The sequence below is a fragment of the Tachyglossus aculeatus genome, assembly GCF_015852505.1.
Source record: "Tachyglossus aculeatus isolate mTacAcu1 chromosome 12 unlocalized genomic scaffold, mTacAcu1.pri SUPER_6_unloc_1, whole genome shotgun sequence".
In the NCBI taxonomy this organism is placed as follows: domain Eukaryota; kingdom Metazoa; phylum Chordata; class Mammalia; order Monotremata; family Tachyglossidae; genus Tachyglossus; species Tachyglossus aculeatus.
In genome coordinates this window covers 21,998,104-22,025,500 of record NW_024044828.1, presented here as the reverse complement: position 1 = coordinate 22,025,500, position 27,397 = coordinate 21,998,104, and the positions used below count along the sequence as shown (strand labels likewise).

The 27,397-nt window shown below is 59.6% G+C and overlaps 1 protein-coding gene across 5 annotated transcripts in view; it reads right to left on the bottom strand.

Annotated features, from left to right (window-relative positions):
• Nucleotides 1–1,472: 1,472 nt before the first annotated feature.
• The window catches only part of AQR (aquarius intron-binding spliceosomal factor), a 29,583-nt gene continuing 3,658 nt past the window's right edge, over nucleotides 1,473–27,397 (bottom strand). The window contains exons 2-36 of one of the 5 annotated variants that reach the window (XM_038741249.1): nucleotides 27,165–27,221; nucleotides 26,954–26,994; nucleotides 25,834–25,869; nucleotides 25,075–25,195; nucleotides 24,706–24,846; nucleotides 23,724–23,792; nucleotides 22,255–22,355; nucleotides 21,435–21,511; nucleotides 20,961–21,028; nucleotides 20,351–20,467; nucleotides 19,800–19,913; nucleotides 18,441–18,544; nucleotides 17,713–17,815; nucleotides 17,140–17,260; nucleotides 16,903–17,044; nucleotides 16,576–16,754; nucleotides 16,291–16,458; nucleotides 15,469–15,638; nucleotides 14,561–14,802; nucleotides 13,935–14,081; nucleotides 12,638–12,707; nucleotides 12,060–12,170; nucleotides 11,120–11,229; nucleotides 10,552–10,687; nucleotides 9,281–9,493; nucleotides 8,873–9,010; nucleotides 7,362–7,433; nucleotides 6,537–6,724; nucleotides 6,176–6,347; nucleotides 5,181–5,351; nucleotides 4,936–5,021; nucleotides 3,665–3,839; nucleotides 3,093–3,206; nucleotides 2,188–2,631; nucleotides 1,473–1,995 (exon numbers count right to left, since the gene is read on the bottom strand). In XM_038741249.1, coding sequence (XP_038597177.1) covers nucleotides 1,618–1,995; nucleotides 2,188–2,631; nucleotides 3,093–3,206; nucleotides 3,665–3,839; nucleotides 4,936–5,021; nucleotides 5,181–5,351; nucleotides 6,176–6,347; nucleotides 6,537–6,724; nucleotides 7,362–7,433; nucleotides 8,873–9,010; nucleotides 9,281–9,493; nucleotides 10,552–10,687; nucleotides 11,120–11,229; nucleotides 12,060–12,170; nucleotides 12,638–12,707; nucleotides 13,935–14,081; nucleotides 14,561–14,802; nucleotides 15,469–15,638; nucleotides 16,291–16,458; nucleotides 16,576–16,754; nucleotides 16,903–17,044; nucleotides 17,140–17,260; nucleotides 17,713–17,815; nucleotides 18,441–18,544; nucleotides 19,800–19,913; nucleotides 20,351–20,467; nucleotides 20,961–21,028; nucleotides 21,435–21,511; nucleotides 22,255–22,355; nucleotides 23,724–23,792; nucleotides 24,706–24,846; nucleotides 25,075–25,195; nucleotides 25,834–25,869; nucleotides 26,954–26,994; nucleotides 27,165–27,221 — 4,896 coding nt within the window. In that variant the 3' untranslated portion in view covers nucleotides 1,473–1,617. Of the gene's footprint in view, nucleotides 2,632–3,092; nucleotides 3,207–3,664; nucleotides 3,840–4,935; nucleotides 5,022–5,180; nucleotides 5,352–6,175; nucleotides 6,348–6,536; nucleotides 6,725–7,361; nucleotides 7,434–8,872; nucleotides 9,011–9,280; nucleotides 9,494–10,551; nucleotides 10,688–11,119; nucleotides 11,230–12,059; nucleotides 12,171–12,637; nucleotides 12,708–13,934; nucleotides 14,082–14,560; nucleotides 14,803–15,468; nucleotides 15,639–16,290; nucleotides 16,459–16,575; nucleotides 16,755–16,902; nucleotides 17,045–17,139; nucleotides 17,261–17,712; nucleotides 17,816–18,440; nucleotides 18,545–19,799; nucleotides 19,914–20,350; nucleotides 20,468–20,960; nucleotides 21,029–21,434; nucleotides 21,512–22,254; nucleotides 22,356–23,723; nucleotides 23,793–24,705; nucleotides 24,847–25,074; nucleotides 25,196–25,833; nucleotides 25,870–26,953; nucleotides 26,995–27,164; nucleotides 27,222–27,397 lie in introns of all 5 variants that reach the window. The other 4 variants (XM_038741245.1, XM_038741246.1, XM_038741247.1 and 1 more) reach the window with 4 other exon arrangements.

Below are 27,397 nucleotides of genomic sequence, written 5' to 3'. Positions count from 1 at the left end.
TTCTTAAGCCCCCTCACGATTACTATTTATACCCCCAGCGCCCGCCCTCCCACTAAGCTCGGAAGCTCCCTTCTTCCTGGGGCCATCGCAGGGACAGACAAAGCCCGGATCATCTTTAGCAGTATGGTTTCGCTGGCTTTACCTCATCCAACCCCTCTCCTCGTTAGACGGTCAACCCCGGGAGGGACGGGGATGTGTCATATCTGACTGCAGAATTTAGCCCAGTCAGGGCTTAATCACAATCCAAGTGTTTATAATTATTATGGTACTTGTTAAGTGCTTACTATGTGCCAAGCACTGTACTATACGCTGGGGTGGATACAATATAATCAGATTGGACACAGTCCTTGTCCAACACTGGATTCCCAGACTACATAGGAGGGAGTGGGATTTAATCCTCATTGTACAGATGAGAGAATTGAGGCACAGAGAAACGAAGTGACTTACCCAAGGTCACACAGGAGACAAGTGGCAGAGCTGGAATTAGAACCCAGATCCTCTGACTCCCAGGACAGTGCTCTTTCCACTACGCCACACTGCTTCCCTATTAATTGATGATGATGATTCATCTTGGCAACTGGGTAGCCCTGGGCGTGACTAGGATGTGGACAGGACGCAGCCCTGGTTCTTGGCCACTTCCAGCCTCAATTGAGTTGGTGGGCGTTGGGCGAGCTTATTTCTTGAGGTCTTTCTGGCTCCTAGATTTGAATCTCCTTAATGGTTTCCTATGGAAACCTCCGGTCTCACCTTTTAGACTAACCTCATTGTGGGCAGGGAATGTGTCTGTTATAGTGTAGTCTCCCAAGCGCTTAGTACAGTGCTTTGCACATAGTAAGCACTCAATAAATATGATGGACTCAAATGAATGAATTCCAGGTCCCAGGAGGCTCCAACTCACCCTCCAACCCATGAGCTCCAGGGGCTCCCGAAGCCACCTGATCACAACACAGCCTCTCTCTCTGCCTGTCTCACTCTGGCCAGAGCACCTCGGGATGGACGCCCCCGGGCCTGGAAGAGCCTTCGGATGTGTTCAGGCTGCTGGGAAAGTAAGGCCCGGCGAGAGCCGGGCGAGGGGTGAAGCGAAAAGTGGGGGGAGAGTCGCGGGTTTGACAGTGTCAGCTTGGAGGCATCTGGACACAGGCTGCTCCCGGGCCGTTTCCCAGCCGCTGCCCGCCCCGCCGGCGCTGAACAAACAGCGGGTCTGGTCAGGGGATCCCGGCACAAAGGCAGGTGGGAGCCACTTCTGGTCACCCGTTCCTCTCTGGCCTCCTGCCAAGTCGAGGGGAACACTGGTGTGCCTCTACAGCCAAATGGCCCCCTGAGACCGGTCCCCAACCGCTGGGGAAGGAGGCACGGGAAAGGTGAGCTACAGACGGAACTCTTGGCGCTTCCCGCAGGGAGCGGAGGGGAGCCCGACAGCAGGCCCCCAGCTTAACTGACGTTCAGATGCAATTTGAGGCTGGTGGCAGAGGGAAACAGGAATGGAAAAGAAGTTTAATCGGCAGAAAACGCAGTGCTCGGCCATATGAAAAGTAAACCTCTGAGGTGGCTCTGACGAGCCCTCAGCATTAATCATTAAGCCGCCGCGGCCAACGCCGCCGCCGCTGAGCCACAGTCTCACAGTCCACTGGGAGCTCTCCTGGCCTCCTGGGGGCCCTCGCCTGAGGAGGTCCCATCCTTCCCTTTCTCAGACACCCCAGTCTCTGATGTGTCAGCCTCCCCCTCGGCCTCTGACGTTCTGGCCTCCGTCTCTATCTCCGTTCTGGCTTCCGCTTCAGCCTCCATCCTGGTCTCCGTCTCGGCTTCCGTTTCAGCCTCCATCCCGGTCTCCTTCTTGGCTTCCGTTTCAGCCTCCATCCTGGTCTCCGTCTCGGCTTCCGTTTCAGCCTCCATCCCGGTCTCCTTCTTGGCTTCCGTTTCAGCCTCCATCCTGGTCTCCGTCTCGGCTTCCGTTTCAGCCTCCATCCCGGTCTCCGTCTCGGCTTCCGTTTCAGCCTCCATCCCGGTCTCCTTCTTGGCTGCCGTTTCAGCCTCCATCCTGGTCTCCGTCTCGGCTTCCGCTTCAGCCTCCTTCCTGGCTTCCACCTCAGCTTCCGTTCTGGCTTCCGTTTCAGACTCCATCCTGGTCTCCTTCTCGGCTTCCGTTTCAGCCTCCATCCTGGTCTCCGTCTCGGCTTCCGTTTCAGCCTCCATCCTGGCTTCCACCTCAGCTTCCATCTTGGCCTCCGTGCCCGTCTCTGCTGTGGCCTCCGTGCCCGTCTCTGCCGCGGCCTCCGTGCCCGCCTCTGCCGCGGCCTCCGTGCCCGCCTCTGCCGCGGCCTCCGTGCCCGCCTCTGCCGCGGCCTCCGTGCCCACCTCTGCCGCGGCCTCCGTGCCCGCCTCTGTTGCGGCCTCCGTGCCCGCCTCTGCTGCGGCCTCCGTGCCCGCCTCTGCTGCGGCCTCCGTGCCCGCCTCTGCTGCGGCCTCCGTGCCCGCCTCTGTTGCGGCCTCCGTGCCCGCCTCTGCTGTGGCCTCCGTGCCCGCCTCTGCTGTGGCCTCCGTGTCCGCCTCTGTCGTGGCCTCCATTCTAGCCTCCTGACTCGGAGCTGGTTCCCCGTCCTCCACCAGGGCAGGTGGGGGTGGCAGCGTCTGCTGACAGAGGAGAAAACCTTTCAGGGAGAGCCCAGAACGGCTCAGTCCAGTCCCCCTCCCTCGTGACTTTGCCTCCACCCCGTCCCATTTTCTTGGCAGCCGACATCCCACACTCCGGGTCCCTCCACCCGGCACCGCTCTGTGGGTTCCTCATCACGAGAGGGACGCCTGGACACCCTGGCCTGGGGCAAACGGTTATGTTTTAGGGCCATACGGAGTTCAAGGGGAGCCGAGTTGAGAGATTTAAGTGAGTACCGAACACATGCCAGTCTCTGGCCGAGGGAGGACGAGCCCCTGCGGAACAGGAAACCCTGGGGGGGGGGGGCGAAGGCATCCCTCTATAGACCAAAATTTCTCGAGAGAGTCAGGGAGAAGGGGAGAGGGCCCGGCTTAAACCGTGAATGTGTCCGGTAGGGTGACAGGTGGGCTCCTATTTTGGAGGTTGGCTGTAGGCACCTCACCTGGCGGTAGCAGTGAGAACTCTGAACCATGTGCAGGTACATATTGTATACGAAGTTGGCCATCTGGGGCGTGTCCTTGACGATCTGCACGGGGTGAGCAGGGTGAGCTCCGTTCTGGAAAAAAAGAGCTGGTTGGGGTCCCTCGGCACACCGGCCTTCTAGGACGGGCCGCCTTCCGCACGCTGCAGATGGAGGTCCTCTGTTTTCCGGGGGCCCCCGCCGACTACTGAGCTCATCCGAGCGCTCAGAGTGATCTGCACGCAGCAGGTGCTCGGCAAATACTACTGATGGGTTGAACGAGTGACTCCCAGAATAAAGCGGACTCGACTTCCACAGAAAGGGGAGAGCCCGAGAGCCTGGTTGGGCTGGGAGGGTGTGGCCCACCCCCCCGGGGCCCTCGGTCTGTTTCCCTTGGAGGCAGGCAGGGAGAGCTTTTCCAGGGGTAGCTGTGGCCGTGCTGAGAGGGCACTGTCTGGGGCCCCGGGGATTGGGGTGAAGACTGAGGGAGGGAGGTCCCGACCCTCCCGTCAGCCCTCCGGCTCCGACCCTCCCGTCGGCCACTCAGTCCTGACCTTCCTGTCGGTGGGGAAGCGCTCGGTGGGCACGATGTGGAGGTGGAGGGGGCGGGCGGTGAGCTGGCTGAAGGCTGGTGTGAGCTCGAAGCAGTTTTGGAAGAGGGCTACTCGGGCGAAGATGTACAGGCCGAGCCGGGCCCTTGACATGGCCACCACCAAGCGACGGACGTCCCTTCGGGGAGCAAAGACAAAGCGGCCAAATGACTCCCTTCGGCACCACCAGACACCCGGAACCGTGAGCCCACTCCCGTGCCTTCCTGGAGACAGCTGCCACTCCCAGAAATCCCCCCGGCTCTCCCTGGCTCCAGAACACCTCCCTTAAGCGCTTAGTACAGTGCTCTGCACACAGTAAGCGCTCAATAAATACGATTGATGATGAAATACGATTGATGATGAATTAACCTCTCCCCCTCCCCCCTCCGACGCCACCCCAGTGCTTCCACGTCACCGGGGCACCTCGGGGCTCACTCCCTTCCCCTGCCTCCCACTGGTACTTGAGCGCCGGCTTGTTACATCCATAAGCCCCGGTCCTTACTTAAATTTCCGCCTCCCTCACTGGACTGGAAGCAGCTAGAGAATGGGGATCGTGTCTACGGACCCTACAGCACCCTCCTAAATAGCTTTCTGTATACGCTACGGCTCAGCAAATGCTAATGATTGCAAGCTCCTGGAGGGCAGGACTCATGTCTAGTCACTATACTGGACACTCCCAAGCGCTTGGACGCAGAGCCCTGCAGACATTAGGCACTGATCAATACCGCCGAATGACCGATCGGTAGACTTTAAAGATACTACCCAGATGAGTCTGCCATTTTAACATGAATAAGGGGTGCAGGATAGCCCGCGCGGTCCACCTGCCCAAGCTGGGCGCCAGGGAAAAGCAGAGAGTCAGCCGAAGAGGTCCGAAACCCAGAGCGTGTGAGTGGCCTCGCTGCCCCGAGACTGGGCCCGGAGACAGGCCGGTCCAGTCCCCGCTGCCAGCCTCATCCCTGACCCCAGCGGGCCGACGTTCCAGACCGTCCGGAGAAGAAGGGTAAGGGCGAAATCGTCGACCCGTGAGCAGACCCCTCAAAACGCCTGGGACGGCAAGTGTCGTCGGGAAGACGCAGCCCCGACTCCCTCGGACAGCCGGTCCGGTCCGTCAGACCAGGCCAACCCTTGGAATAGAGGGGTCTCGTTCCCCTCAGGCTGCCCAAGTCTCACGGAGCGGGGGGTGGAGCGAAAGCTCCTGGAGCCAAGCGGGTTTGGGAGATGGCACTTTCGCCTACCTCAGGTGGCCCACGGCCCTGGTCCGCACGAGGGAAAGGAGAATATAATCGTTCTGTTGACCCTGAAATCTGTCCACCGTCGTCACCTGGAAGCAAACGGGAGATGGGAGACGCAGGCCCTTCTAGAGCCCTTGGCCGCCCCAAGTAAGAGAAGGGGGAATGCGTCGTGCCCGTTTGATGGCATGGGAACCCCCCACCTCTCGTCCCCCGCCATTCGCACGCCACCCTGTGCCCACGGGTGCTACCTTGTTGGGACGCCCGATGAGGGGGTTGTTCCCACAGCGCTGATTGATGACGTCCCGAATCAGGTGCTTCTGCCCATTGTAGGTGGTCAGGATGCTGATCTTATCCGCGGGGTAGCCCAGCAAGCACATGTACATGAACAGGGCCACCACATACTCGGCCTCCCCGAGGTTCTGCAGGCACACAGGTACGGATATTAATAGATATTAACAGAGCTAAAGAAATTACAGATACGTACATACGTGCCGTGGGGCTGGGAGGAGGGAAGAGCAAAGGGAGCAAGTTTGGGCAACGCAGAAAAAAGTGGGAGAAGAGGAAAGGGGGTGCTCAGTCAGAGAAGGCCTCCCGGAGGAGATGTGCCTTCAATAAGGCTTTGAAGGTGGGAAGAGTAATTGCCTGTTTGACTTCATTCATTCATTCAATGGTATTTATTGAGCACTTACTGTGTGCAGAGCACTGTACTAAGCGCTTGGGAAGTACAAGTTGGCAACATATACAGTCCCTACCCAACGATGGGCTCACAGTCTTGAAGGGGGAGCCAGAGAACAAAACCAAACATATTAACAAAATAAGATAAATAGAATAAATATGTACAAATAAAATAGAGTAATAAATACGTACAAACATACGTACATATATACAGGTGCTGTGGGGAGGGGAAGGAGGTAAGGCGGGGGGATGGGGAGGGGGCTCAGTGTGGGAAGGCCTCCTGGAGGAGGTGAGCTCTCAGTAGGGCTTTGAAGGGAGGAAGAGAGCTAGCTTGGCGGATGTGCAGAGGGAGGGCATTCCGGGCCAGGAGGAGGATGTGGGTTGGGGGTCGACTTGAGGGGGGAGAGTGCGGTATCCGCTCAATCCCCGCTGGCACGCTTTGGCACGGCTCCGGAGGAAACCTGAAAGTGGCCGAAGGAAGACGAGCCCCGAGGCGCTCCCCCCTCTCCACCGGGCTCACTCTTGTGGCCGACGCTGGGGGGGGCGGGGGCGGGGGCCCACCCCTCACCTGGTAAAAATAGGGATTGGGCTCCGATTCCCCGACCCCGTGGAAGTCCTCGACGTTGACGAGCTGGAAGTCATAGAGCAGGCCGGCATTGGCGGTGCGGAACTCGGGCAGCAGCTGCACGTGGGGCAGGTTCCCCAGGTTCTTGTAGCGCCAGTTGTACAGGTTGCACAGGCTTTCCGAAGCGAGGAAGCAAATGGTCGACGGCGGTGAAGGCCGGGCTCCGGCCTCACTTTTCCAGCCAAGTCCCAGGATGTTCTCCTCCCGACTCGGCCGACGGCCCCCTACTCTCTCCCACGGACCGACTGGAGCCAGCTCCCCGGGGGCTCCCCCCGGCTCCCCCACCGCCCGCCCGGGCGGTTACCTGGCTCGGGCCCGCCCCTGGGCATCCAAGTCGACGGTGGGCACCCCGCCCCGGACGAAGCGGGTGAACAGGGACTGCTCCATGTTGGAATACTTCTGGAAGGCCATGTTCTTGACCACGGGGGGCAGCTGGTGGTGGTCCCCGATCATGATCCAGCGCTTCAGGCGGCTGAACCCGTCCTGCGGGTTCTGGGGACCGAGACCACGGGGGAGGTCACCCCATCAAGGCCGAGGCCCTCGGGGGTCAGGGAGACAGGGCGCAGATTCTCAGAGGGAATCTGCGGGATCCTAAATCCATCCCAAACTCCTGCGGGCAGTCGGGGGCCTCCCAGATGTCACAGTTCAGGCCCACCAGAGGGTCGGGGCTCACAAAACAACCCAGGGGATTCGCCAACCGCCCAACCGCTTCTGGAAATAACTAACTAAAGGGAGCTACAGAAATAGAACTTTCCAAAATGCATAATTATAATGTCATTTTGGTGATTACAGCTACCGGGTCTTTTCAGAGCTCCTCTGCCCGGATCAACTGTGGATGTTTAATGGAGAAACCCCCACCCACGAAGAGGCAGAAAACCAGGCGACGCCACGGTGGTCAGCAGAGGCAGGAGAGGCTGATGGCAGACTCGCTGCCCACCGCAGAGTGCCCTCGGGAAAGGGCATGTGTATGTGTGTCAGGGGGACGAGCCTGGGAATGGCTCCCTGGGACCTCAGGCACCGGGCCACCTCGCCCCACCCCCGACCCCGGCAGCAGCTGGGGCATAAATTGGGATGTCCTGGGGACATTCCAACACCCCGGGTTTGGGGGGAGGGGGGTGCGGGCATATACCTGCAGGAGGAGGGGGATGAAAGTCTCTATCTCCAGGATCTGGGCTGATTCCTCCATCAAGATGTTGTCATACTGAGAGACAGAGGGGAGAGAGGCCCGTCAGGGAGACAGGTCGAATCTCAGGCAGAGAGCAGCCTGGCGCACAGAAGCCACCAAGGTCCCTCTTGATGGCCCCGGGGCTCTGGGGGGAGCAATCTCTGACCGTGGTGAGCGTCTGTCATCTCCAGACCAATGATCATCACCCTCCCCGTTCTTCCCAGGAGCCTGGTCCCACCCGGCACAGAAACCCTGTAGATGGCAGCTTCCCTGGGCCAGACCGGACCAGAGCCCTGGCCTCAAAGGGCCAAGACATCAGGACACAGGCTGGCAGAGACGGCGCCCACATCAGACAAGTTCCTGGACGGCTCGAGGATAAAGTGTGAACTCCCCCGGAACGGTTTCTCCGTGCTCTGTCCTGATGACCTCCCTGCCCCAGGATGGGTTGCCTGTTTTGGCTGCCAGACTCGGGGGCAGAAGAGGCCTGCCGAGTCCCTGCCAGTGGGGATGCAGGTGAAGTCCTGCCCGCCGGGCTCACGTCTGTCCGTCACCACCGCTGCCCAGGCGGCTCCTGCAGAGTGCCAGTTTCCTGACAAGGGCCTAAGGCTCCGATGCCCGGCCTCGCCCCTGCAAGGTGTCACTTTCCGGTCCGCGGGCCCAGGAGGTCAGGCAAATGCATTTACTGAGCGCTCACTGTGTGCGGGGCACTGTACTAAGCGCTTGGAAGAGTACGATGAGCACCTCCCACGTCGGAGGGCTGGCTCCGGCTGAAGGAGCGGGCACGGTCGGCCGCTTGCTCGTGTATACCGGAGAGCGGAGATCAGCTGCGGGCTATTTCCCTGGGACCGTTCATTGGCCGCCAGGTTAGAGTGAGTCCTCGGGTTACATGGAGCCGCAGGGAGCCAATTGAGGCCAACTCTGGGACCGGGCAGCGGGCAGAGAATCTGCGGGCACGGCTTCTGAATGAGCAGGTGTCACGGGAGCTTGGCTTGAATGGCTCGGATTCAGTTCTCATCGACAGCGATGACTCAGTGCTCAGTTAAAGCAGTGACTCAGTGCTCGCTGGCTCAGGGCTCAATGACGGCAGTGACTCATCGCTCGCTGAAAGCAGTGACTCGGTGCTCGTACGGTGAATGGACCGAATTCAGTGCTCCCTGACACATATAGCTCAATGTTCATCGAGTGCTTTCTGAATGAACGGATCGAACAAATTCGGTGCTCCCCGAGTGCTCACCGACAGCAACAGCTCAGTGCTCACTTTGTGAATGGATCAAACAGTGCTCACCGAATGCCTGGATCAAATCCAGTGTTCTCCAACATCAACGACCTGGCCCCAGACCAATCGCCACCCCACAGTCTGAGTTGGCTGCAAACACCGAGGGCCGGGCCCCAAGCGACAGGGCCAGAGAGAGAAGCAGAGAGCCACGGGAACGAGCAACGGCCGAGGGCCCCCGCCGCCCCGCCACCCCCGTTACCTTGAACCCCAGCTCGACCAGGTCGTGCCTCTTCAGGGCGGCGTGGGTGCAGGTCATGGCGATGATCTTGGCTTCCTTCACCAGCAGATACTTGGATCGGTCCAGGCCACTCCGCAGCAGCTCGAAGGCTCGGAACTCCTAAGCGAGAGAGAGACGGGGCCCGGGGCTCGAAGACTCCCCCGGCCCCCTCTTCCGCCGGATCTCTGGGCCGCCCCCATCCCGGTCCCCATCCCGGCTGCCCCGTGTCAGCCAGCCCAAGCACCCGTCCTGTCCCATGCAGGTTTTGCCTCGAGAGCCCGCCTGTGGGACCGGGGCCACCTTCCTCGGGAGGGAAGACCCGGGCCCCATGGAGATACACGGGGAAGGCGAGCAGAGTGGCACAGAGTGGCGTGGCGGGGGCGGCCTTGCCTCGAGCTGAGTGAAGATCTTCCGGAGGTGCCGGAAACAGCCCTCGGCGATCTCCATGTCCTCCGCGTACGAGCTGCCACGGAAGACGGGCTGCGGCGCGTTGGCAAAGTACTTGTGGAAGGGGAAGAGGCGGCTGACGTCGGCCACGTCCGGCTTGTCGCGGGCTCCCCTGCCCTTCACTTTGCTCATGTACTCCTCCCAGCGGGACATAACCTGTGGGGTGAACGGGGTTGGCCGCGTCACAGGGTGGGCCGCGCCAGACTGCCGTGAAGCCCTTCGATCGCTTCCCCCCGACTCCGCCTGTCCTTAGTTCTGGGGTCTGTTTCCCTCGGGGGAAGGGAAGGCACCGCGCAGGGCACAGAGGGCACCTGGGGCCTTCTACTCCCGCCTCGTACAGGTTGTGGGCACAGAGACCCACCAGACCACCGGAGGCCTAAGTCCCGGAGTCCCGCTGGCAGGACCAAGACCGCCAGCTGCCTCTTGATGTTATCGGACAGGTGTTATGGTCAAGAGCTCACAGCTCGGTACTGAGCACCCGGGAGAGTCTCTGAGAGGCAGCAGAGCCGGGCCCTGCCCTCATGGAGCTCAAGGTCTGGCGGGACTCGCTGGTCATCAGAATCAGGAAGGACGGAAGCTCCCCGAAGCCCCCACCTCTGATCCCCAGTACCAACAAAAGTGACTAGAACCATCACTAGAGAAGCAGTGTGGCTAGAGAAGCAGCGTGGCTGAGGAGAAAGAGCCCGGGGTTTGGAGTCAGAGGTCATGGGTTCAAATCCCAGCTCCGCCACTTGTCAGCTGTGTGACTTTAGGCACGTCACTTCACTTCTCTGGGCCTCAGTTACCTCATCTGGAAAATGGGGATTAAGACTGTGAACCCCCCGTGGGACCTTATCACCTTGTAACCTCTCCAGTGCTTAGAACAGTGCTTTGCATATAGTAAACGCTTAATAAATGCCACTATTATTATTATTATCTTCTTTGCTTAGGAAAGCCCAGCTCAGGCACGCTGCCAAGAGTCACCCCGAGACTGGGGCGGTGGCCTTCTGATACACAAGCCAGTAGACCTGGAGAACAAAGAACAGCCCAGCCTGGGGCTGGCAGGCCTTGGTGCTACCTGGTACCCTGGCATGCTGACAGTGCCAATCCCCAGGCCCAAACTACTTTGGGGTGACCTAGGAGAGCATCCCCTGAGACCCGGTGGAGTTTCGGGGTGAACTGGGAGGGCCCCCCTCCCTCCCCAGTCCACGGTCCAGAGTGCCGCGCTCCCTCACCTGGTACAGGAAGAAGTGGCCAGCGGTCTCACAGGTGTAAGACACGTCTCCGGGGACCCCCAGGCTCTCCTGCAGCCGCCCCACCTCCCGCAGCAGCTCCAGTCTCCGGGCCAGGACGTAGTTCACCCTCCCGTATCTGGATGTTGGGACAGGCAAATGGGGGTGGTCAACGGGCCTGCTCAGAGTGGACCGGCTCGGCCTGGCCCCGCTCCCGGCCCTGATGTGGGGAAAGGGCATCTCCGCCACTGATGCTTCTACTGGGCAGCAGCCCGCTCCAAACTCCACTGAGGACCGCTTAGGAGGCCAGGCTCCTCTGGGAAACGGGGCTCTGCATCCGAGAACCTGTCCTGGCGGGGCTGGCCGGCCCCTGGCTGATGGTCATCGGGATCTGTGGCCTCTGCTGCTATCCCCGACCCCGGTCCGGTGACAGTGGTAAATGACAAGGTGTGTTGGGGTGGGGGGCCGGGGCTGGCCAGTGACCCTGGACTCCGACAGAAAGGGTTGAGCAATGAGGGGAAAGGACAAATCCTGGCTTTGGCCTGGGGACAGTCCCCTGAGTGCCGCTCACCGGCTGAAATCCTTCTCCGTCTCCAGCTCCTCCTCGCCGTGTCCAAGGCGCAAGAGGTGGCGCTCGTCAATGTCGAGGGCCATGATCTTCTCAAACAGCTGATTCAGGGCCTGTGGGAGGAACGGATCGGGGGCGGTCGGGGCTGGCACTGGGGACCGGGGCCAGGGCCGAGCCGGCTCATGGGAAGGCCAGCCAGGGAAGGGACGGTACAGGGGTGGAGTGGGTCGGGTGTGGCAAGCCCTGCCCTCGCAGACTGGAGTCACGGCCCAAAGGGTGTCGAGTGCGGTGGGAGGGTCCTGGGCCCGGCTGGGGGATTGACCGGCTTGGGCTAGCAGGGTCCGAGGATCTCTTTCTTGGGTGCAGTTCAGCCCCGTGGGATCGCCGGTCCCCGGGAAGGCCACCTGGCCCGCTTGCCTCATCGTCCCCACAGGTGTTCTGTCACACAGACTTCTGACGCCCTACGGCTTGTAGCACGTGCCCGGGCGGCCTCGTAGGGCAGGCGAGGTGTGAGCTCTGCAATCCCAGATGCACACGCTCCTGTCCAACTCCACCCGTTCTTTACGATCGGCGCACAATCCCACTTGTCCCGACCATTCGAGTTCCCCCTTAAAGGAGGAAACCTCCCAGAGCACAGAGCCCTTGCCCCACTTTGGGTTCTTCCTTGGTCCCAGCTGGATGGCAGAGCTGGACAATGGTGCGCACTGACTCCCGCAGCTAATCGCCACTACTCCAGGCCCCCACCCGACCCGCAATTCCTTCTACCTCGTCCTGGAAGCCAGGATCCACCTGGGAGCTGCCCGGCATCCTGGCCCCCTGGCCCCCATGACATCACGGAGGCACCGAGCCAGAGGTGCCAAGTCACACCCGGCGCTCTGGAGTGGATTGAACGGACCCCGGTCGTCAGCGAGACTTACGCCAGAGGAGAGGCACCGGCACCTACCTGGTTGGAGTGGGTGACGATGAGCGTCCTCTGCTCGGGGAAGTTGTGGTACAAGTTGGAGATGATCTGGACGGCCACGTCCGTCTTGCCCGTTCCGGGGGGCCCCACCACCTGGGGAGCGGACAGGAATATGCTGGGCAGGTGCAGCCGGCTTCCCACTGGAAGGGCAGTGGCCGCCGTGGCCAGGGCCATCAGTGACCACTTCTCCACTGGAAAAGGCCCTGTTCCGCCTGGACTTTAGCAGGCTTTTTTTTTTTCCCCAAATGGAGCTCCAAACCACTCTCAAGCCCTATGGCCTTGTGTCCGACAAGCATGCAGGTTGGTATGCTCCCTCTCCAGAGAGCACGCTCTGGACCCCTCGGGGGAAAGGCTAAGACCAGAGGCTCAGGGCACTTGCACTCTCTCCCCGCCCCACCCCTCCCCTCCCTCCATCCCTCCCTCCACTGTTTCTCCATCACTCCATCTTGTTTCTCCAACAAGTTATGTTGCCGACTTGTACTTCCCAAGCGCTTAGTACAGTGCGTGGCACACAGTAAGCGCTCAATAAATACTACTGAATGAATGAATGAATCTCTCACCATGGTCAGCCCCGGCTGCATCCCAGCCCGGATGGCCTCGATCTGCGTGTGTGTGAACTGGATCGTGTTGCTGTAAACGAACAGAGAGGCAGCAAGTTGGCGGGAAATCCGCTCCCACTCCCACCCCACCCCAGCTCGTACTCTTCTCTCCGGCTCCAGAAGCCCGCCGTCTCACTGGGCCCCATCCTCGATTCGCTCGCCTCCGACCCCCGGCTCACACCCTTCCCCTGGCCTAGAGCTCACTCCCTCCCTCCCTCCCCACCACACACACTTCTTCCCGGTCGCTCCCCCAACCTGTAACTGAACTTACAGTCTGTCTCCCCCGATAGACTGTCTGCTCCTTGAGGGCAAGATTTGGGTCTACCTATTCTACTATACTCGCCCGAGCGCTCAGGGCACTCAGTGGAAGCATTCTCTAATAATAATAATAATAATAACAATGGCATTTATTAAGCACTTACTATGTGCAAGGCACTGTTCTAAGTGCTGGGGAGTTTACAAGATCAGGTTGTCCCACGGGGGGCTCACAGTCTTAATCCCCATTTTACAGATGAGGTCACTGGAGGCACAGAGAAGTTAAGTGACTTGCCCAAACTCACACAGCTGACAGTTGGCAGAGCCGGGATTCGAACCCATGACCCCGGCCTCCAAAGCCGGTGCTCTTTCCACTGAGCCACGCTGCTTCTCTAAGTACCGCTGACCGTGTGATTGGCCTCAGCTCTCTCCAAGTTCAGAGCCTTCCTGAAACCCGGCCTCCTCCGGGAAGCACCTCCCGGCAGATTAACTTTCCTTCTCGCAGGAACATACCCTCGCATCTCAGGCCCTCAGACCCTGGGAGCCCCCTGCCAAACGCAGCCCTTCAGTCCGCATCGACTGACGCCCTCCACGATCTGGGCACTTCATCTACACCACGAGCTCTCGCGGCTGTTTATCTTCCTCCCTGTATGTTACTTTCTGCCCGTCGGCCCCGCTACACTGAAAACTCCCTGAGTGCCTTTTCCCTCCACAGTCTCCTCAGCGCTCAGTAGAGTGTTCTATAGCATACAGGCCCTCAGTACAGTCCTCTGCATCCGGCAGGCCCTCGAGTCAGTACAGCTGATGGACTGACCGAAAGACGTCAGAGGAGAGGGTAAAAAAGCGGTCCTAAGAACCCAGCTCTTCAGACGGGTAGGTCAGCCCGACAAGAAAGATGGGGCCGTGGTCCCAATCCAGGATGTGGTCCGGCCCCGCTTCTGCCCTGACAAGAGCACGCGCGAGTGTGCATGGGAGTGTGCGTGTGTATGTGCGTATGCATTACCGTTTGGGCTGATTGTACGGATAGGGTCCCCGATTGGGAATAACGTGGGGCTCCACGATCAGCGTTCGCGCTTCTTCACTGCCATCGCCTTCCCCGTCGGCATCCTTCCGCTTCTTCCCTCTCCCACTTTTCCCTGGGAAAGTGATCCTGAAACCCAGAGTCCACATGTCACCATCCCCACCGAACGGCTGGGGGGAGGGTGGCGTGGCTGGGGACCCCGAGTTCTAAGCGGGGAAGCCACCGGCTATGCCCCGGGTGGCTCCCCGGTCCCCTCTGACGCGAACGGCTAGGAAACTTTTTAAGCTGATGGTCCCTCCTCCCATCAGGCAACGCCACCCGCGGAGCATGCTAGGAAGCAGTGTCAGCCCTTAGAACCGAGCCCCGTGGGTGCCGATGTCCCCGTCAGGCCCTCTGGGGATGGGAGCCGGGCGACGACGGTCACCGACCTGAGATGGCGTTGCCGACCGGGATCAGGCTCCGCCCCACGGGCATCCCACTGCTTTACCTCCTCCCCACCCTCTCACATCTGAACCAACCGCACCGGCCGACGAGCCCCAGGTTCTGGCCGGGCGAGCCCCCGGCTCAAGTGGAGGAGGCCCGCCGGGGAGTGGGTCCCCGCGCCGCACCTGAAGGGTGGGACCTGTTGGTCCGGGCTCCCGGCGGTGACTTTGACGCTGTAGCCGGGGAAGCTGGCTCTGAGGTGGTCCATGGACAGGAAGGTGTCGTTGAAGTCCAGGCGGGCGATCTGGTTGGGCATTTTGGAGTAGTGGGCGCTGCCGGGGTCTCCGTAGCCCAGGATGATGTCGTGTAGCCAGTCGGGCACCACGCACTCGGTGTTCATCAGGTCCCGGATGGTCTCCAGCACCGCCTGCGGGCAGTGAGATGCCACGGGGGTTGTCAGTTGCGGGGCGGGGGGAGGGCCGTGTGCGGGCAAATAGAGAAAAGAAAGAAATGATGGCATTTATTAAGCGCTTACTATGTGCAAAGCACTGTTCTAAGCGCTGGGGGGATACAAGGTGATCAGGAGGAGCAGCGTGGCTCAGTGGAGAAGAGCATGGGCTTTGGAGTCAGAGGTCATGGGTTCGAATCCTGGCTCCGCCACATGTCTGCTGTGTGACCTCAGGCAAGTCACTTAACTTCTCTGAGCCTCAGTTACCTCATCTGTAAAATGGGGATTAAGACTGTGAGCCCCATGTGGGACAACTTGATCACCTTCTATCCACCCCCAGCGCTTAGAACAGTGCTCTGTGCATAGTAAGCGCTTAACAAATGCCATTATTATTATTATTATTATTATTATCAGGTTGTCCCATGTGGGGCTCACATTCTTAATCCCCATTTTACAGATGAGGGAACTGAGGCTCAGAGAGGTTAAGTGACTTGCCCAAGGTCACACAGCAGACGTGGTGGAGCCGGGATTCGAACCAATGACCTCTGACTCCAAAGCCCGAGCTCTTCTCACTGAGCCAAGCTGTTTCTCTCTCCAGGACCACCAACCCCTCCCCTCTACCCCTCCCCGACCCAGGCCGCAGACCTTAAAGTTGTTTTCCTTCGGCTTCCTGCGCATAATGATGTTGAAGGTCTCGTACACGTCCTCCGCCCCGTTCTGGATAGTCCTGGTCATATCCTGCTGGTACTGGTTGGGATCCAGAAACACCCGGAAGGTTCTCGAGTCTCCTCGCAGCCTGGGCTTGGGTTCCGGCCCTAGTCACCACCAGAAGCGGAACCAAAATGAACGTGGGGCGAAAACTATACTGAAACGTCCCACGGTCCTGACATAAACAGTCTCACGCTCTACCACCTCCCCTGGCCTCCATCTACTTTAACGTCCGTCTCCCCCAAAAGACCTCAAGCTCCTTGGGGGCTGGGATCGTCGCGTACTCTCTCAAGCGTTTAGTATAGTGCTCTGCACCCAGGAAGAGCTCGATAAATGCCACCGGTTGATTGAAAAGAGCCCCCGGTGGAGCTGAACAGGCAGAAAGGCACTTCAAGGAAGGAGAGCTCAAGACACCAGTCTGCTTCTCCCAGAACAGCCCCCACAGCAAAGAGAGGGAGAAAATGGTGGGATGGAAGGGGAGCCGGGGGCGGAGGCTAAGGGCAAGAATTCTCAAGAGAAAGGTGGTCTCCGTGGGCCTTTCAGGAATGAAGCCGGGCACTGTCTGTTCCGAATTAAGATGAACGGCAGATTCTTATCTTCCACGACAACTGGCTCGCGACCCGATGAACGAATCCGAGTTACCCAAGACGTTCCACGAATCAGTGGAAAAAAAGGGCCGGCCCCAGCTTTGGTCCTCAATGGCCTGCCCTTCGTCAAACGGCCCCCCCGCCCCCTTCCCCGTGGGCCGGCAGCACCCACCGTCCTCGATGACCCGGCCCTTGTCGTCCAGCACACCCTGGACTTCGCAGCCTCGGACGTAGACCAGGCCGATCTGCTCCACGAAGGGGCGCCTCCGGTCAAACTTGGTGCCGTAGGGCTTAGTGGGGCGCACGGTGATCAGGAAGCAAACGTCATGCTTGCGCAGACCTAGGCCGGAAGACGGGGGTCAGATTCGCCGGAGCTCCCTTCCCGAGCCAGCCGCCGTCTCGCCCCGTGGGCCGGGCCCCTGCTCCGAGGCAAGGGGTGGGAAAAGCAGCGGGTTACCTTGCCACTCGTCCTTGATGTGATCTCGGACGTTCAGGTTGACGGTCACGTCCGCCCGTACCCGGGCTGGCCAGTTCTCCCCAATCTTGGGCTTGGCCACCTCCACGATGGTGAAGGCCACGATGGGCTGGGCCATCCGAGCCCAGCCGCCAAACACCACCCCTCCGTACTCCGACTGCCTGCGGACAAGGAAGGGAGTTGGCGTGGCCCTCCACGCCACGGTGCCCACCCTGCCCACCCCAAGAAGAGGGAAGCCCCAGAGACTCTTTGCTGGGGAAGGCTTCCTCTCTTCCGCCCAGCTACCCCCGGCTCCGTCCCGGCCCCTACCAGGGCTTCATGCGGCTGACGCTGTCCTCGATGTCCTGTCTGATCTCGTAGGTGGATTCCAGGCGGAAGAGGTTGAAGTTGCGCAGCAGGTAGTCGTGGAGGGTCAGGAACTGCAGGTTCAGCTTGGGGAGGGCCAGGCAGCCTGCGCAGGGACCAGACCGCACGGCTGGGGGAGTCCCGGCCGCCGCCCGGGCCCCACCCGCCCCCTGCCCGCCACCCCCGGCCCGGGGAACGCACCTTCCCCCGAGTAGTACTCGGTGGGGACGATGTTCTCATCCCAGATGATCTTCTCGGTGGGGTAGAGGGGCATCTGGTTGAGCTGCTGGATCTGGGAGATGCGCCGCTCGTGGCGAGACACCTGGGAACGCGGGCATGGGACCCGGCGGGAAGAGTGGCCGTGAGGCCCGGTGGGCTCTCTACCCCTCCTCCGGGGAAACCACCCGAGTCAGGCCAGGTGGGAGGCCGGGTGCTCTCCCACCCCCACCGCCGACCCCCGGGGTCCCACCCGAGACAGCCGTAAGCTCGTCCTGTAGACTGTAAGCTTGTTACGGGTGGGGAACGTGTCTGCTAATTCTGCCGTACCGTACCCTCCCGAGTGCTTAGCACAGCGCTCCCAAGCGCCCCATTCATTCATTCATTCATTCAATCGTATTTATCGAGCGCTTACTGTGTGCAGAGCACTGGACTAAGCGCTTGGGAAGTCCAAATTGGCAACATATAGAGACGGTCCCGACCCAACAGCGGGCTCACAGTCCATAAATCCCACTGGTGACTGACTGATGGATTGCGCTCGCCCACGCGGGTGCTCACCAGGAGCTCCAGCAGAAATTCCTTGTGGAAGGCGGTGTCCTGGCTCTCCGGGAGCGGCGGCAGGAGGCAGAGGTGGGAGGCCACCTGGTGAAGAGTGTTTGAGCTGCAAAACACGGCAAGGCGGCGGCGGTGGCGGTGGCGGCGCCTCAGTCCGGCTCCGGCCTCGGGGCCCTCCCGGAGGCGGGACGGATGCCACCCTCACCAGACCCTGGCCAGGGCACCGAGACGCCCGGCGCGCTGGCACCCTGCTGCGGGCACAGAGAGCTCGGCCCCACCCGTCCCCCTCCCCTGACCGTGCTTCCCGAGTTGGGCACCTCAGTGGGATGGGCCGGGGCTCCAGAGGACCAAGGGCTTTTGGGGCAATTCTCACTGGCCACTTCAGACTGGACGCTACCACAGGGCAGGGAGACGGTTCTCCATCTCGCTCAGGGAACGGAGGGGGTGGAGGAAGCTCGGGGAGTCTGTGCCCGGTCCCAACAGCACCATCATCATCACCACCAATCGTATTTATTGAGCGCTTACTGCGTGCAGAGCACTGTTCTAAGCGCTTGGGAAGTACAAGTTGGTAACATATACAGACAGTCCCTACCCAGCAGTGAGCTCACAGTCTAAAAGAAGTCTAAAAGCCTAAAAGCCACAGTCTAAAAGTACCAGTCCAAACGGGCCAGTTCCGGCCGCGAGGCACCGAGCCCGGCCCAAGGGGAGAGACGCTCCCCCCCCCGACTCACCTTAGGGGAACGAAGAGCTTCATCAGGGCCCCGCGGGTGTCCACGGCCGCCACGTTGGACAGGGCAAAGTTGTAGAGCTCGGGGAAATGCGCGAAGGCGGCCCGCTGGGGAGACACAAAATGGCAGGAACGTCAGGAATGGCAGGAACGAGGATGGAGCTGCTGCCCAACCGGGAATCTGCCACCCCTACCCGACTGGTCATCCCCCCAGAGACCGGGAACCCCACGCAGGACAGACAGTAACGAGCACGCTGCTTTGTGCAGGGTGAATGTGGTTTCGAGAGAGCCCGTCGGCCGAGCAGTGTCACGGGCTGGGCAAGAGGAGATACAGACCACGGTCAGGCTCTTTGCATTCAGAAGCTGAATGGCCCCGGGGCACTGGCTGCTTGGAGGGAGAGAAGTCAGGCTCTTGGACGTGGCCGCCAGCTGGGACTGAGCCCCAAGTGGAACATGGACCGGGTTCAACCCGATTGAGCGTGTATCTGCCCTAGTGCTTAGTACTAGGGGAGATACTCGGGCAGGGACCCTGGGACTAGTCACTTGAACCTCATTCATTCAATCGTATTTACTGAATGCTTACCGTGTGCACAGCAATATATTAAGGGCTTGGAAAGTACAATTCAGCAATAAAGAGAAACAATCCCTGCCCACAACGGGCTTACGGCTCCCTTCCTGCTAAGACTGACGGTTGGCATGACCGGTACTAACAGGGCACACACTGGGCGCAGGGCACTGTGCTGATCATTTGGGCCACTTCAGAACCGGGCATGCTTCTGGCAGGTTTCAGCTTTCGGCCAAATATGGCCATTTCGATGGGACCAGGGAAGGGTATTTTTCCGCCCCCAACAAAACGGTTTTCGTGAAGGGCATAGTATTCATTCATTCAGTCGTATTTATTGTGCGCTTACTATGCGCCAAGTACCCTACTGAGCGCTTGGGAGAATACAACAACAGACGCATTCCCTGCCCATGACAAGCTCACACTGTACTAAGCACTAGGGCAGATATAAGCTTAACACGCTGGACACGGTCTATGTCCCACACGGGGATCAGCCTCAATCCCCATTTATCAGATGAGGGAACTAAGGCCCAGAGAAGTGACTTGCCCAAAGTGACAGAGCAGAGAAGCGGCAGAGCCGGGATTAAAATTCAGGCCCTCTGACTAGGCCTGGGCTCTTTCCACTAGGCCATCCTGGGGTCGGGGGAAAGGTTGACGTCAGAGGGTCAGTAAATCCAGGGGCAGCGTCCACCGGGCCTACAATGAAAGTCTAAACCATCACTGCCCAAGGGGCCGGGGGGTGGGGGGGGGTGTTTTCCTACCCTGCTGCGGCAGCCCCCATTGGAGTCACCCCAACATTACCTGCAGGGAGGTGATCCTGTCATAGTGAATTGTTGTCATCTCGTTCTCGGTCAGGGCGTTCCCCGTCTGGTCGTTAATTTCAAAGCCGGCGTAGAACCTCAGCATGTCCAGAAGCTGCACCGACACAAGGCACGCGGGTCGGTTGGTCAATCCATCGGTCGATCCATCGATGGGGAGGGGAGAGGTTAGAACAGTGTTTCGCACATGGTAAGCGCTTAATAAACGCCATCATTATTATTATATTATTAAACGAAGGGCCAAGGGGCCCGCCCTCCTCAACGGCAGAAGCTAGGCCGGCCAAGCCCAGGCCCACAATCCCCTGGGGTGTCATTAGGGCGGGATCAATCTGAGAGTAAACTCAACTGAACCGCCAACCCCACGGGCACCCGCTTTTCCTCGGCCCATGGCTCGCTGTGGGGCAGAGACCGAGCCCCGGCAACCGCTTCAGCAAGCTGGAAAGAGACCCCCGGGAGTGCGACGGAAGCGATCGGGACCGGGGAAGAGGAGATGGAGGGGAACAGCCGACGCTGGGCTGGAATGTGGCCGCTCACCTGGGAGAAGAGATGGCCGTCCTCTTCCCTGCGGACCAGGTTGGACAGGGAGCAGTGAACCACCAGGTGAGAGTCATCCAGCACAGTGTTGAACCAGCGTCGGGTGGGCAGCAAGGCCTGTGACAGGAACCGCCACGTCCACGGGCTGACTACGCCAGGTCCCCGGGACCCGCCGCACCCAGGACCCAGCCCGGACGTCCCCGTCCTAGCTCCTAGCTGCACCCGCAGGAAGCCCCAGTCTCCTGAGGCCGGCGCCCATGGCAAGAATGCCCGCGGTCCCCAACTCCCGTTCCCTTTCCCGGGGACTTGCGGTTTACACTCTGCCCACGTCGGGCCACCCCGGCGTCTTCCAAGGCCCCGGCGGGGAGTGACCAGAGCCCCAAGCTCTGTCCGCTTCAGATGGAGGCCCGAAAGAGCTCCGGGGACCCTGCTCCCTTTTCCCACCACATCTTTCTACCCGCTGGGCAGCTGGCAGTCTGCCAGTCCCCGAGCCTCTCTGGCTGTTTATTGGTCCCTGCCCCGTCCCCAGGCAGTGAGGGGAGAGACAGCCTGGGATGTGGACATGCCCAGGAGCAAGGGGAAGTTCCGGCCACGTGTTCTGGGCCCTTACCTCCAGGTCGATCATGAGCTCAATGAACCTTTCACAGTAATGCACTTTGTCCATGGTCACGGGCTCTGCTAAGGGGAGGCACAAACGTTCTCTCAGCGGGGCCAAGGCCTCCAGCATCTCTGCCGTGCCCGGGGCATCTGCCCTTGGCTCCGAGCATCATCGGCGACTCAGACCGGCAGCTGCCCGGGTGTGAGGGTGTGGCGCCCGGGGCCCAGTCCCTGCGCCCATCCAAATGTTACGAGGCACAAGGAGGCGATGCTGACAGGTGGCATGACCCCGGTGGGTACGTGTCACCAGAGATGAGGGAGCAGAACGCGGTGCTGCTGCCACCGCAGAGCCAACCCTCGGCTTTCCCTCCTCAGCCCCGCCCGCTCCTCCCGTCTGGCCATTGGAGGTGGAGAGGAGACTGCGCTGCGGTGGGCCCTGGGGAGGGAGGCACTTCCCACCCGGGCCCAAATGAGTCAGATCCCTTACCCGAGAGGGGAATGGATTTTAGCACGGAGATAAATCTCTGGATGAGTTGGGAAAGGAACCGCCTCTCCTGATGGGCCCTGAAATTAGAAAGGTTAGAGCTTTACCCTCGTCCTGAATCAGACATCCAGCTACTCTACACATTTCCAAAGAATGGGGACCCGACAGAGCAGGAACTCAGGAGATGGAACTGCTGGATCAACCCCCAAGGTGATGTAGCCCAGGACTTTGCCCTGGCGGCAGCGGGAAGGACAGAACACCTGGAGGAATTGTGTGCCGCTTCCCCTTCTGGACCTCCAACCCCCTGCTTAGGGATGACCTGTCAAACCCGACTCTCCCCCAGTGAGCCAGCACAGACCGTCCAACAGCCCTGACTCTCCCCTCTCTGTCCCTGATCTTCCCCCAGCGCACGGCACGGACAGTCCGATACCCGACTCCCCCGCTCTGTCCCAAACTGTCCCCACAGTGAGCCAGTAGACTCTCGCCCATAGAGACACTCATCCAAACCCCCGCCAGCAGGAGAGGTGGAGCCGGACGAACATGTGCACGGACATATAAATGTACACGGGTGTGCACGCACTCATGTGCACCTGCACCCACTTAGCAGGCAGCCCCAATTCAACCCTATGCTTTGGGGAGCTCTCCCGAGGGCGGCCCGGCGGCCTAAGAATCAGGAGCCCCGTCGGCTCCTGCCCCTGGAAGGAACTCCCTCTCCCTCGCCCGGGGAAGAGCTGTGGGGAGCTTCCTCGGGGCCCGGTTGGCGCTGGAGCCTCCACGGACCAGCTCAAGTCCCCCAACTGAAACCGCCACTCGGTCAACGCACTCTTCCCGGAGCTTCGGATCCATTTTCTCATCATTCTTTCGGATCAAATTCCAGAATTTCTTCAGCTTGGGGGTCTTTTTCAGTTCCAGTTCCAACCGGGCCTGTGGGAACGGAGAAGAGGGGGCGGGGGAGAGTCAACTCCGGCAATTCACATTTCCCCCACATACTAACTTTGACCCCGAACTGCAAAGATTGGCAAGAAAACCGCCGGTGGGAGGCAATTTTTGCCCCGGGGCTTCTCTGACCCCAGGCCCCGAGGCGAGAACCGCTTCTGAGCTTTGGGCTTCCGACACAGTCAGTGAGAGACTCCACCGAGTCTCCTCATATGGGAAGCTCAGAGGGGCCAAGTTTTCCCAAGAATTGATACACCCATGTCACCAAAGCAAGGTGGGGACAGGAAGAGGGGATGAAAACGAAGAGTCAATTTGGGAAGTCCAGAAGGGCCGTGGCTCTCGTTTCCGCAGCTCGGCAAACGAGTCCGCGGCAACCGCACCCTAAAGGCAAGCCAGGCCCAATGGTGCCCCACAAACCAGCCCTCCGGGGTGCCCGCGGAGATACGATCGATTGACCTCTTGCCCCGTGCCTAGGCGGGGCCCACACTGAGCCTTCGGCCCTCCCGAGCACCCTCGTCATTCTCCTATCCCCACGGCTGCAACGGGGAGGGACAGAGAAACTGTCCGTGATCCATGGAGCCATTGGCGATCTGTCAAATAAGGGTCCTCGGCCTCAAAAAGGGCGATTGCTGGGCCGAGGACTGATTAAAAACTATAAACATAATGGCGGTACTTGTTAAGCACTATGTCCTAAACGCTGGGGAAGAGACAGGAGCTTCAGGTTGGACACAGTCCCTATCCCGCATGGAGTTTACAATCTAAGCTCATTATGGGCGGGGAATGTGTCCAGTTTTTATTTTTAAATGGTATTTGTTAAAGCGCTTTCTATGGCCAAGGCACTGAACTAAGTGTTGAGGTAGATACATGCTAACTGGATTGGACAAAGACCTTGTCCGGCGTGGGGCCCACACTCTTAATCCTCATTTCACAGATAAGTTAACTGAGGCACAAAGAAGTGAAGTGACTTGTCCAAGGTCACACGGCAGACAAGTGTCAGAGCCAGGATTAGAACCGGACGTGCTTCCAGGCCCGGGCTCTATCCACTAGGTCGCCCTGCTTCAACTCTGCTATACTGTCCTCTCCCAGCGCTTAGGACGGTGTTCCACACATAGTAAGTGCTCGATAAATACCACTGATTGATTGACTGAGGGGGAGGGAGAGAGGACACTGAATCCCCATTTCACGGATGAGGAAACCGAGGCCCAGGGAAGCGAAATGACTCCCGTGGCTCCCGGGCCTGGGTTCTTTCCACCCGGACACGAGGCTTCCTGCCCTGGAGCCGTCGCCGGGCAGCAGTGCCCGGAGGGGGCCTAGTGGGGTTCTGAAGGCACAGTTGCGGGGCCGGGGGGCACTCACAGGTTGAAGTCCCAGCCACATCGGGAGAGAGATGAGCTGCTGCACCTGGTTCCGGATCAGATCCACTTCCTGCACGTGGGGAAGACAAGGGCAAGCTTACCCGGAGGCCTCCCCGCCCCCAGGGGAAGTACAGCCCGGCCTCCTCCCCGCACGTCTCCCAGTCACGACCGGCACCAAAAAACCCAGTGTCCACAGTGTCTGAGACCAAGAGCCTGGTCCGATCGCTTGGTCTTGCCCAGGGCCCCTGGTGGACAGTGGATAGGCTCAGGTCACTCAGTCAATCATATTTACTGAGCGCTTACTGTGCAGAGCATTGTATTAAGCACTTGGGAGAGTACAATATAACAAGAACAGGGACAGGGGCTGGGTCCAACCCAATTAGCTTGTAGGAGAAGCAGCGTGGCTCAGTGGAAAGAGCACGGGCTTGGGAGCCAAAGGTCAAGGGTTCGAATCCCGGCTCCGCCACATGTCTGCTGTGTGATCTTGGGCAAGTCACTTAACTTCTCTGGCCTCAGTTACCTCATCTGTACAATGGGGATTAAGACTGTGAGCCCCACGTGGGACAACCTGATCACCCTGTATCCTCCCCAGCGCTTAGAACAGTGCTTTGCACATAGTAAGCGCTTAACAAATGCCAATTATTATTATTATTATTATTATAAGAACAGAGACATTCCCTGCCCACAGCAGTCTAGAGCGGTGAAGGCGAGGCTTTGGGATCAAGCGCTTAGAACGGCGCATTGCCCTTCGTGAACACTCAATCAATCCCGCCAACTGGCGATTATACTTGTACTATATTATAACTTGTACTTCCCAAGCGCTTAGTACAGTGCTCTGCACACAGTAAGCGCTCAATAAATACGACTGATGATGATTGATGATTATCTGTGGCGGCCAGGCGGGTGGGGCCCGGCACGCCATCCTACCCCCACGAGCCTCGACGGGAACGACACGTGGGAAAGGGGGACGGGGGCGCAGGTACCAGGCTGTTGAAGCAGTGATCGAGGAAGAGCAGGAGGATGGTCTGCTCGGGCAGGGAGGGCTCCTCGGCCCCGGCGGCCAGCAGCGCCTCCAGGATGCGTTTGAAGAAGAAGGGGAAGTGCTCCGGCTTTCTCTTGAAAGTCTGCGGAAAGGAAGGGGGAGCAGGTTGGCCCAGCGGGACCCAGGTGCCCAAACACGCCACCCTCCCCTGGGAAACCCGCGGAGGTTCACGTTTGTTCTCCGTCGGCGATGCCAAACGGGAGGTTGGGGGTCCCGCGGCAGCCGGAGGCCTCCGCCCCCTCGGCCCGAGTGCCTCGTGTGGCCGCCGGAACTAGTCGGAGGATGAGCGGGAGCGCTTCCTGCCGGTTACCTCCCAGGCGGGGACGTTCTCCCTGAACTTCTCGTTCACCATGCAGCAGATGGACATGAAATAGGCCTTGCTGGACACCTCCGGGGAGTAGTTGAGCCACAGGTAGTTTTCCAGGTACTGGCTGCGGTGGGAGAGGGAAGGGCAGGGAGCCCGTGAGCTGTCCTGACCCACGTCCGGCGATCGGCCGGCGCCTCTCCTGTCGATGCTCCGGTTCCCCGGCCCGCGACCCGTCGCCCCCAGGAGCTACCCACTCAAAAACAGGAAAATACGTGCAAGGGCCCCCCGACCCCTAACAACGCTGACCTCCCCCGGTTGGGCCCGTGGGACTCGGCATCCTCAGGGATGTTGCCGGCCCTGAACGATCCCTGGTCCCACCATTCTCTTCTTTTCATATTTAGGTAGGGCCTGGAGAAGGCTACTCCCCCAGAATTCATTCATTCAATCATATTCACTGAGTGCTCACTGTGTGCAGAGCACTGTACTAAACGCTTGGAAAGTACAATACAGCAATAGAGACAATCTCCACACTCCACACTGGTTTGGAGGACCTGGGTTAGAGGGTGGGAAGCCCCAAGTCCTCCTTCCTTTCTATCAAACTCACGCTGCAAGTGACAGCACCTAAAACAGTACATGGCCCCAAGCGGGAGCTCAATAAATGCCGATGCCAATAAGAACGGGAGTCTAGAAAAACCGCCGAGCGGCAGAGATTTTTTTTTTCCCCTTTAAGGCCCGCGGGATATCGAAGAATCGCACGCTTACCTGAACTCCAGGAGCATGATTTTCCTAATGGCAAACCTAAAAGGGAAGAAGAGGAATCTGATTCCCGGGATCCCGTCCCCGAGGGGCGGGAGGGTTGGGTGAGCACCCATCTGGCTCTTGGCCTCCTCATTTATCCACAGACGATTCCCTCAGCCGCATCCGTTCCACTTGGTTGTGAGCTTTGCATCGAATCGCAGAATAATGGAAGGGCTCTCGAGAGGAGAAATGGGACAAGACTCCTTATCTGTCCCCGAGAGCTCTGCCAGGAATTTCTCATCTTGCCTGTCCAACTGGACCGTCCCATCCCACTTGGTTCAGCCCCCCAAACCACCAGTACTATTTGCTGAATACCTCCTGGGTACAGGGCACAGGGGAAGCAGCACGGCCTAGTAGAGGGGAGTGTGGCCTAGTGGAGAAAGCAAGGTCCTAGGAGTCAGAGGACCTGGGTTCTAATCCTCCTTCTGCCACTTGTTTGCTGTAAGGTCTTGAGCAAATCACTTAACTTCTCTGTGCCTCGGTTACCTCATCTGTAAAATGGGGGTGAGGCAGAGAAGCAGCGTGGCTCAGTGGAAAGAGCCCGGGCTTGGGAGTCAGAGGTCATGGGTTCGAATGCCGGCTCCACTTAACTTCTCTGTGCCTCAGTTCCCTCACCTGTAAAATGGGGATGAAGCCCCACGGGGGACAATCTGATGACCCTGGATCCCCCCGGCGCTTAGACCAGTGCTTCACACACAGTAAGTGCTTAACAAATACCATCATTATTATTATTATTACTTCATCTGTGAGGGTTTAGACTGTGAGCCCCACATGGGACAAGGATTGTGTCCACCCTGACTAGCTTGTATCTACCCGATGCTCAGTATAGTGCCTGGTACACGGAAAGCGTTTAACAAATACCATTTTAAAAAAAGGTGGGGAGGAGAAGGCCAGAGGAAAAGGAGGAGGAGGAGGAGGAGGAGAGGGAGAAAGGGTGAGCTACCAGGGTCAAGCGTCCAGTCCAGTGCTCTGCACACAGAAGGCACTCGCTCAGTAAATCCCACAGGTCAACCGATCGATGGATGGACTGACTGGGGTGGGGGTGGGGGTGTGTGTGAATGTGCGGACAAGAAGGAGCACTTACCGCGACTTGACAATCTCTCTCTCGTATATGTCTTCGATGACCTGTGGGCAGCAGTGGAGGAGGTCAGGGGGCGGAGGGGCCTTTTGTCCCCAATCCCCAGTGCTCCAGCCAAAGCCCCTCTCCCCTCGCCCAGTGGAGCCATGCCCCAGCGAACCCAGGGCAGGGGTAGGGAGGACTCGGCCCGCAGCAGGGAGCAGAGCCCGGAGCTCACCTTGGGGTCGAAGGGGGATTTCTTCTTGATGTGCGGAGCCCAGTACTCACACGCCAGCTGGGGAGGCAAGCGGGACAACGAGGCCGTGTCACGGCGTTGATCGGAACGGCAACCACCGGGGACGTGCCGAGCGGCCAGTCGGGGGCAACCACCGAGTGCTCTCGGGGGGCTGAGCTCTGGGCTGAGCACTGGGGAGAGTCAACGGACGTGATCCCAGCCCACCCTCAAGGAGT